At 36.4% G+C, this 10,589-nt stretch overlaps 1 protein-coding gene across 1 annotated transcript in view; it reads right to left on the bottom strand.

The window, feature by feature from the left end:
* Window positions 1-1,029: 1,029 nt before the first annotated feature.
* si:dkey-13m1.5 overlaps window positions 1,030-10,589 on the bottom strand; it is a 15,785-nt gene continuing 6,225 nt past the window's right edge. The window contains exons 5-8 of the mRNA XM_087273507.1: window positions 8,032-8,144; window positions 7,762-7,951; window positions 6,403-6,491; window positions 1,030-5,014 (exon numbers count right to left, since the gene is read on the bottom strand). Of these exons, the coding sequence (XP_087129633.1) occupies window positions 4,874-5,014; window positions 6,403-6,491; window positions 7,762-7,951; window positions 8,032-8,144 (533 nt within the window). The 3' untranslated portion in view covers window positions 1,030-4,873. The remainder of the gene's footprint in view (window positions 5,015-6,402; window positions 6,492-7,761; window positions 7,952-8,031; window positions 8,145-10,589) is intronic.

The following is a 10,589-nucleotide window of genomic DNA, read 5'->3' as shown; positions in this document are numbered from 1 at the left end:
CCCTGCTTGTTCAGGTCTACATAAGCAACTGTTTTCACACCAGAGATGTCACTTCATAGATACAACTTATAAGTGTTTACATACATTGCCATGATGGTACATTAACCCGATAATATGTTACTCACTCTCCTGAATGCCTTTCACAGATATAGTTTCTCATGAGCATTTAACATATATAATCAGTACTTTACATATTCAGTTAGTCTACATAATCAGTCATTCTTCAGCATAGCCTTCTCATAGTGTTGCTCCTGTGCAGGCTTACTCATCTTACACAACCCCAGTTTTAGCCTGGGTCATGTTTACAGCACACACTCTTAGATAATAGTTTTAGAGAATACTTTTAGAGAATAAAACATCTTCACAAACAGCTGAGATTTTTAACACTTGACAAATCATCCAAATTGTCCAAAAAAATGATGATATTTTCAGAACCGGTCACATAAGGCAGGGATTCTCAACCAGTGATCCTGCAGGTGGGCCTCGAGATAGCTCAAAATTAACTTACATTTTTATACTATAATAATTGTTTGATTTTATTATTAAATGTCATATTAAAATGGAAGTAGTAATGGCATTTCTCGTTTTTTGTGATTGTACAGGCTAATTCGGACTCACTTTTAATTACAGACATAACTATGGATTAAATTTCCAACCACTGCACGTTAACCTGTGACCATATTCTCAGATGTGTAAAGCAAACAGTCACACAAATGTAAAGGTAACAATAATTATAATAACCAGCCTGCACATACCTCATGTCTGTGACTCGTCCAGAAGTGAAGAATTCAGGTACTTTGAACATGTCTGTGCGCTTTTCAAAAAAAAAAATTATAATATATATATTATATTATATATTATTATTACATATTATATTTTCTATAATAAATTTCATTATATATATATATATATATATATATATATATATATATATATATATATATATATATATATATATATATATATATATATATATATAGATTTGTATGTGTAACACGGGGAGTGACAGAGACAACTGAGTTCGGATCCACATACAGGTTTATTCAAGATGTCAGGCAAGCAATGGTAAATGCAGGTGCAAACAGATGTATAAAGACAATCCAGAATCGTGGTCGGAATAACAGGTGAGAGGTTGGAAGGCATGCAGCAGACAGGGACAAAAAGACAAACTAGGCGAGGGTCAAAACACGGGAAAACAAGACAAGGAAAATGCATTGTATTGTCACTTACGCAAACAAGACTCGGCCATGGGAGTGGGTGTGTGTTGCTTAGTGTGTGTAATCAGTCTTTGACCTTCAGTGGTGTGTGTGTAATCAGTCAGAATGAGGAAGCATGTGTTTGTGAGCGAAGTGCATGAAAATGTAGTCCAACAGTGTCGGATTTGTAGTCCATTAGTGATTGTGTGTGCAAACCAGCGATCTAGGGAGTTACGATCGCTGGTGAACGTGACAGCATGTGTGTGTGTGTGTAGAAAATATATATGTAGTAAAATAAGGGAATAATAGAAGGCAAAATAAATGTTTTGCTAATAAATAAAGCTTTAAAATAAGCATTTTCTCTAGATAGTTTGGGTCTTCAAAACATTTTTTCGGAGAAAAAGATGGGTCTCGAAGTGAAAAAGGTTGAGAACCCCTGACAGGGCATATCTGTCAGAGTCCAACATGGACAGAAAACAACTCTGACTTATTAGCGGCTACGCAAACCAAGACTCAAACCAAAACTCACTCAGTCACTAATCATTCACCAAAGCAGAATGAACCACCAATTAATTTCTCATACATTTTTATGTGGCTGGTGCCCTTCCAGCCACAATCCAGCAGTGGGAAACACCCATACACACTCTCATTTACACATACACTACGGGCAATTTTATTATTCAATAGGGTAAATGCAGACAGACTTTCAATCTCAGTCCACCAGCCTCAGGGTGATTCGTCTCTTTTCACGCTTTAACAACGAAATAGATGATTACGTAAATTTAACTTATTATATTTAAATAACATTACGACATCGATGCTGTAAAATAAACATTATGAAATTCGAAATGGTCACGTAAAGCTTTTACTGGAAGTTCATCACTGGCTGAAAATCTGAAAATCACTAGCTGTGCATAGCCCATTATTACTCAAGCATCTGCAGGAAACCAATGCAAACACAAGGAGAACATCCACACAGAAATGTCCAGCCTGGAATCGAACCAGCATCCTTCTTGCAATGAATCGAAAGTGCTAACCACTGAGCCAGCATGCTGCCCCAAACCAAGTTGCAAGATAGATCAAACAGAGACCAGACAAGCCTTAACAGATCACCACACACAGAATACCATGACTGGCACAGACAAACGCTTTCTCCAAGTCCACAGAGCACATGTGGACTAAACAGTTGCCCATAAAGTCTTGATAATGATAATATTCTCGATGAAAATTTTAAAGAAACATTATCCATAGTTTACAGAACACAACAGTTAATGTTAAACATATACGTTAATGTAAATCCAGAGCAATCACAATAAATGAGAAATAGGAGCCGTACATATAGCAAAGTGATGCTCTGAGAGATGCAAAATTCCAATGTGTAAAATTAAAAGCAAAAACACATGTATAACATACTCTCACCGGCCACTTTATTAGGTACACCTTATTAGTACTGGGTTGGACTCTCTTCAGAACTGCCTCCTTTGTGGCTCAGATTTAACAGGAACTGTAAATATTCCTGAGATGTTGGTCCATACTGACATGATAGCATCACGCAGTTGCTGCAGATTTGTCAGCTGCACATCCATGATGCGAATCTCTCGTTCCACCACATCCCAATGCTGCTCTATTGGATTAAGGATCTGGTGACTGTAGAGGCCATTTGAGTACAAAGAACCCATGTTCAAGAAACCAATCTGAGGTGACTTGCGCTTTATGACATGTTGGGATATCCTGCTGGAAGTAGCCATCAGAAGATGGGTACAGTGTGGTCATAAAGGGATGGACATGGTCAGCAACAATACTCGGGTAGGCCGTGGCGTTGAAACGATGCTCGATTGGTACATATGGTCTCAAAGTGTGCCAAGAAAATATCCCCCACACCATTACACCACCACCACCACCAGCCTGAACTGTTCATACAAGGCATGATGGATTCATGCTTTCATGTTGTTGATGTTAAATTCTGACCCTACCATCTAAATGTCTCAGCAGAAATTGAGACTTATCAGACTAGGCAATGTTTTTTCAATCTTATGTTGTTTCATTTTGGTGAGCCTGTGCAAGCTGTAGCCTCAGTTTCCTGTTCTTAGCTGCCAGAAGTGGCACCCGGTGTGGTCTTCTGCTGCTGTAGCCCATCCACCTCAAGGCTCAATGTGTTGTGTGTTCAGAGACGCTCTTCTGCATACCTTGGTTGTAACGAGTGGTTATTTGAGTTACTGTTGCCTTTCTATCAGCTTGAACCAGTCTGGCCGTTTTCCTCTGACCTCTGGCATCAACAAAGTATTTGCACCCATAGAACTGCCGCTCACTGGATATTTTCTCTTTTTCAGACCATACTCTGTAAACTATAGAGATGGCTGTGTGAAAATTCCAGAAAATCAACAGTTTCTGAAATACAAACAACCATGCCACATTCAAAGTCACTTAAATCACCTTTCCTCCCAATTCTGGTGCTCAGTTTCAACTGCAGCAGATTGTCTTGACCATGTCTACATGACTAAATGCACTGAGTTGCTGCCATGTGATTGGCTGATAAAAAATTTGTAGGTGTACCTAATAAAGTGGTTAGTGTAGTCTTGGTTTAGACCTGTCAGACTTAACTTGAAATAGTCAACCCTGTGTTATTCTTAACCACCATCAAATTTTCTTTATGTTTCACAACAAAAATCCTGGGTATAATCTATAAACTAATTTGGGTTTATAGGCTGACTTTTAATACAGTTCATTTCAAAGCCCCGGATTAACTTCAGTGTTTGCAATGTCAGAATCATACATTGGACAAACATTGCACAAAACCTGTATACATAAAGGCTCTAGCCATTGCAATCCCTTAAGTTTTTTATATTATCAGTTTTTATCAAGGTTTTTTCCTTGACTGGTCCTCTTCTTCACTTCAACTTTTACAACTGCATTATTTGACTGTCCACAGCAGTGTTCAGACCAACAGTAAAGTGGGGTAAAGGGCAGTGTGAAAAGCCACGTGTTTAATATCTGTTACACATTAAATGCAATAAAACAAAGTCATTTATAAAATAGCTTTAAAAATTATTTTTTACTTGATTTAGATTATAATTTATTAATGCTATGATGGAGTTGACTGGATTATGATGATTATGGATAAGGGGACAATTCACCCACTCAAAAAAAAAGACATATTCTCACACTCAAGTTGTTCTAAACTTCTATAAACATCCTCCTTCTGTTGAACGAAAAATATTTTGAAGAATGATGGGAAAAAACAGCCATTGTAGAAACAAAAATCAAATACTATAGAAGTAAATGGCTGATTCTTTCCCAGAATTCTTTAATAAACAGTATATCTTACTTGTTCTCCCTTGGTCTTCTCTGTCCTGTCTTGTTTGCACTAAATATACAGTGCAAACCGCACTTTGCGCTCTTTTTCTTTTTTCTTATAGTTTGTCTCATTCTATTTTGTTCCTTAAATTTTAATAGTGATGCACAGTCCTGTGTTACATTGTCAATTTATGTTGTTTGATGTAGCACCTTGGTCCTGGAAGAACATTGTTTTGCTTCACTGTGTATTACGCTGTATATTGTTGAAATGACAACAAATTGGACTTGACTTGATCTTACTATACTTTGTTTACAGTCACTTGAGTAACAAAATGTTAAAATAATAATAATAATAATAAATAAATAATAATAATTTTGCCACATCAAAATGGCATATGGCTGATGTGTTGTAGGGGTGGGTTGTCCAGAAATGCCTTGCAGTAAGGCATGGGCACAAAAGCTTCATTGTGGGTTGTCCTGAAGTCATGATTGCTGTTCCGGGGCCTGATATGGCTTTCTTTAACCTAGAAATAGATTACCACAAGATCAGCTCTCAAATTTGTACAAGCTCAATTAGTGATTCATTTAACTGATCACTGAATTTTTTTTTTTTTTTACTGTTCACACTAGGAAAACCAGCCCTGGCTCCCAGTAAATGCTCATTGCTCAGTCTACATTTTTGCAAATGTAAAATCCATTGTACAAGTCCAGGTACATTTCAATGCACGTTTCAGTTGACAAATCCACTAGAGTGTGCTGTCTACATTTTTGCAGATCTGAAAAACATTACTTAGGGTGCATTTTGTTATGTTTCAGATACACACCTTTTTTGTATACATCCATGAAAAGGCAAGGATTATCGTATAATTCCCACCCTTCCCTAAACATAAAAGTGCACTGTGACCACATACCTTGTTTTATCTTGATTTTACCTTGCTCTTATCTCTTTTGTCGAGCTGTGCTTCAAACCCAATTGCTCTGCACCACAAGTACAACAACGTACAAGGTGATCTACTGAGCACACTGACCACTCTAGAAAAGTTGTCCACATGGAGATAGAAAAGTGAGGCATATGTACTCGATTATAATAATAATAATAATAATAATTCCTTACATTTATATAGCGCTTTTCTGGGCACTCAAAGCGCTTTACACACAATGGGGGGGATCTCCTCATCCACCACCAGTGTGCAGCATCCACCTGGATGACGCGACGGCAGCCATTTTGCGCCAGACCGCACACCACACACCAGCTGATTGGTGGAGAGGAGACAGCGATGAAGCCAATTGGAATATGGGGATGGTTAGGAGACCATGATAGACAAAGGCCAGTGGGCAGATTTGGCCAGGATGCCGGGGTTAAACCCCTACTCTTTTCGAAGGACATCCTGGGATTTTTAACGACCACAGAGAGTCGGGACCTCGGTTTAACGTCTCATCCGAAAGACGATTACAAATTATGAAGATCTTAAAAGTGTTTTTTTTTTTTTTTTTTTTTTGCAGTTTTTGTATGGTGTTTTGTGAAAAACTGCATGAATATAATCATTTAATCAGAGATAATATGCCCTTGTAAATATCATTAGTGTGAAAAGGAAGAAAAGTTGTTGGTTTCATACTGCACTGTAGCATTCATTTTATCAAGAAACAACATTCAAATGTATATTGAAGCACATATTTGTATCGCATGTATTTCTAAACGAGTTTTTGTTCAGAAAACAGAACATCAGTGTTTGGTAGCATCAGGAATATTGACCTTTTTTTAAACAAAATTGTTATAATTTTAATAGAAACCTCTTGTCCTCCAATTGAATTCTTGGAGCTCAAGACATGGACTTTCATGGAGTGGACAATAAAGAGTTTCCATGGACTGTATAATAAATAGTTTATCTGCAGAGAAATGTAAATATTTTACCTGCTGAAGCTGGCCAGGGCTCAGCTCCTGTCTTCTAGAGTTTAGAGGGATAAAATCATTTTGCATGGTTGTAAGCAGCTGATCAGGCTCTAAAAACAAGAATAATAAAGAAATAAAGAAATATTTGATATAAACAAATATTGTTTTGAAGAGACCCTTAAGAATTCCAGTCAGCTATCAATTTAGATGTAAATCAGAATCAAATTAAATCAGGTTATACTCTCATTTTGAATAGATTCAAATCTTGATTTGATTTTGAAAATTAAAGTTTAACACAATAATTTGGATTTTTTTTTATTTCTCTGAATTATTCATTGATTTCTTTTTACTTTTTCTGTAAATTAAAACTACCAAACCACTCTTTCCTCTAGTTTAATACAAATTTAAATCTGTCATTTAAAGCTGTTTAAGATAAAAGTACTAATATTTTTTTTTAGACAGCTCAATATCACTCTTTCAAAAGAAGTAAAGAAATTAATATTTGGTGGAATAACACTTATTTTCAATCATTACAAATTTGTTATATTAAATTAAAATTTATTTTATCGAGATTTCGAAAACAAAATGCCACTTTTTTTACTTTTCTCTTTTACTAATTTCAATATTTTATTTTTAATTTTAATATTTTACTATATTTTGCGAGATACCAGTATTCAGCTGAATGTACATATGCTGTATATATTATCTCCCTATATATTTAGGGAGATAATATATTGATCTTAGCTCAGTTTATTCCACTTTTTTACAGGCCAAAACAAACAGAAATACACTACTGGTCAAAAGTTTGGGGTCAGTTTTTTCATGTTTTTTTTTTTTTTTTAAGAAAACTATTCTGGTGCATCTTCTGGTGCATTCTGGTACTCATCAAGGTGCATTTATTAAATGTTAAATATTTATTAAAAATATCAGATGAATTAAAAAATATATATATTAGAGTGATTTCTGAAGAATCATGTGTGTGAAGACTAATGAAGCTGAAAATTCATCTTTAAAATCACTAGAATGAATTATTAAATTAAATTATAAACTACTTTTGAACAGTTATTTTATAGTGCAATAACATTTCACAATTTTACAATTTGTACTGTATTCCTGATAAAAAAAATGCAGCCTTGGAGAAAAGGAGAAGCTTATTTTAAAACATTTAAAAATCCTACTGACCCTAAACTTTTGACCGGTAGTGTACATTTAACACATTTAGAGTTTTATAATGAATAAATCAATCAGACAATAAATAAAACCTTAATATGGCATGACACATATACTTTTTACAGTTTGTAATGTAAAGTAATGAGAGCACAGCTCAGGTCATTTTACATGGTCAATCATTGTAAAAACAGGTTAGTAGGCTCAAAATACCTTGCTCAAACAACACATGACTAGGTGGATATACTGGTGTTTTGGGACGAACCACTTCTTTATGTGAGAACTGCTCCTGTGTTGTTGTGCTGTAGAAACATCCAGCCATATTAGGCTTCCCGAATTCTACGTTACTCAGAGTCCTGATACTGGATCCATCCACATGCACTGGGAACTGCGTGCTTTTCATCTAATAAAGCAAACACCACACATTTAGGAAATACAGGTTTTTGTATTATTTAGTAAGTATAGTCTGCAAACAAGTCAAACCTTTGGGAAAAACTGCTGGTTTGTTGTTGACAGTCTCTCTGGGTTAGCATTAAGAAGCTCTCCCTTAAACACAGAGCTGAGAGTTGGGCTTCTGTGCTCTAGGTGAATAGGGCCTGTTAGAAACAAATAATAAGCTATAAAATTTAAATACTTCATCAATATATCACAATGATCTGATTGTGCAAGATGAATGCACACTAGAAGTTGGAGGCAGGTTTTTGTTGGAGTATTTTAAAAATATTTAAGTAATGAAATGGCACCATCTGCTGGCTCATGCTCTGCTTTTACACAGTACAAAACTATTAGTTACTTTTACTTTAAAGAGCCCATATTATGGGTTTTTGAAAATTCCCCTCCATGTAGTGAGTAACACAGCTCTAAGTGAAGTGAAGTATCCAGCTAAGGCTTAAATCTGTAAGAGTACAGTGTTTAAAACGATTGATTCATCTAAAAAGAGTCGACTCATAGTGCTTCAAACGAGTCGCCTTGATACCGAGTCATTAGGTGTTTCGCCATGACGTACGAACGAAACCAAGTTATTCAAGTGCACGCGCAAACCCGGGAGATTTGAAACATAGAAACCCAGACACACACACACACACCACAAACACACACACACACACAAACACGCCGGTCGATTGAAGTCACACTGCAGATGGATATTATCGAGTCTCTACCCAAAGATGAATCCTCAGCATTATAACCAAGCAGTTGAAAACTACTGGAAACTTCTGCAAACTACATGCTACAAAGAATACTTCATCAGCGTTTGTTAAAGGAAGGATCAGTAAAGAGTAACTTACTGATGGACGTCAGGATGGGTTTCTTCCTCCATTTCTCAAGTGTAAGTACGTGCGATTAAAGTTGTTGCCTCGTTGACTCTAGCTTGCAAATGTATTTAGTTGTGATTTGTTACTTGTAACCGAGTGTACTGTATCAGGTTAACTGGCTATATTCTCTTATCGCGTGCAAAGTCACGTTAAAAACGCGACGCGTGCTGCTTTGTTTACGGAGCTCCGTGGACGAGGGTAGTGTGTGCATGCGTGCGTGCGGTGTGCGTGCGTGCGTGCGTGCGTGCGCTGTCGTCCGGAGGTATGTGTGTGTGTTTGTGTGTTTGTGTGTGTGTCTGTGAAAAGAGCAGAGTGAGACAAGCTAGGAGATCTCCACGACAGTTTTTTGAGTTTTTGCTTAATAAAATAGTTAGTCGTCTGTATTTTCAAGTCCATCGACTATATTTACATTGACCCACTGGCAGCTAAAATCCACGCCTACACTATCGAGCGTGTATGAACTGTGATTACTTTTATATTGCTGATTAGCTGTTGGGCATTTCACTCTCTGACTGAAGGCATGTCGACCAATCGCAACAGACTGTCATTGGTCCAATCAGCGCAGATTAGCTTCGCGCTAAGGAGGGGTTTGGGAACAAATGAATCACTGGACGATTCATACAGGAGTCGCTGGGATAATTAGGTAAAAATAAATGCAGATTATAAGACCATGAAAATGTTTTTTGACCTTGCATGCATATTAGACTGTTGTTGGAGACCCTTACAACCAAGATATGACCCTATTTCATGTATAATATGGGCTCTTTAAAAATGAGTAAATTAGTAACTTGAACTGTTAAGTTGACTTAATTTTTGTAATTATACAAATAGTTTATTTGCATAATAATGTTATGGCCAGGGGTGGAAAGAGTACAGAAAAATCATACTCAAGTAAAAGTACCATTACTTGCCTAAAAATGTTGTGCAAGTAGAGTAAAAGTATCTGTTGTAAGTATTACTCAAAGTATGTGCTGTAAAAGGCTAATGCCTTTACATGTAATTTGTGGATGTGTGTAAACGTAACATTCTGTAGTGTATTTAGTTATTGCTCAGCAGCCACACAACATCATAAGACATTAAAATTAGGTTAGATTTAGGTCATGAGGTCAGGTGACAAAAATTAAATGTCCAGCCAGCGTCTAAGAACATTATTTTGATGTCCAATAATGAAGTTAAATTACGTTGATATTTGGTTGATTTTAGGTTGTGTTAGAAAGTGACCAAAATCCAATGTTGAGCCAACATCTTAAACTTTTACTTGTCAGGTATGACAACCAAAATCCAACATTTGATAGACGTCATAGTGGTAACATCCACACAAGGTCAAGCTGTAACATCATTAGATGGTAACATTTGGTTGATTTTAGGTTGAACATTGACATAGCCCTGACATTGGGTTCTAGTGTCAACCCAATTTTTATTTCAGAACAAAATGCAACGTTGGTGTCAACTTCAACCTGATGTCATGTTGACTTCCTGTGCCTGCTGGGTGTTTAAGGCCATTTCGGTCATCATACACTATACATCCGTCATCTTGTCATCAGTGTTATGCATCCAAAAAGTAAATGTGTGTAAAGATTTTGGACATCATCTTGGACACTTTTGCTTCCAAATGCTTCCAAACAGTTTGTCTTGAAGTAGTTCATGATGCAATTTATCTTCTATGTGTGATTTGATTGGACAGGAATCACAGGACTGATTTTTCTAATTCCCATAGACAAGATAAAT

The sequence above is a fragment of the Danio rerio genome, chromosome 11, assembly GCF_052040795.2.
Source record: "Danio rerio strain M-AB ecotype USA chromosome 11, GRCz13ab, whole genome shotgun sequence".
Taxonomy (NCBI): domain Eukaryota; kingdom Metazoa; phylum Chordata; class Actinopteri; order Cypriniformes; family Danionidae; genus Danio; species Danio rerio.
Note: the sequence above shows the minus strand (reverse complement) of the source record. Positions and strands in the feature narration are given on the sequence as shown.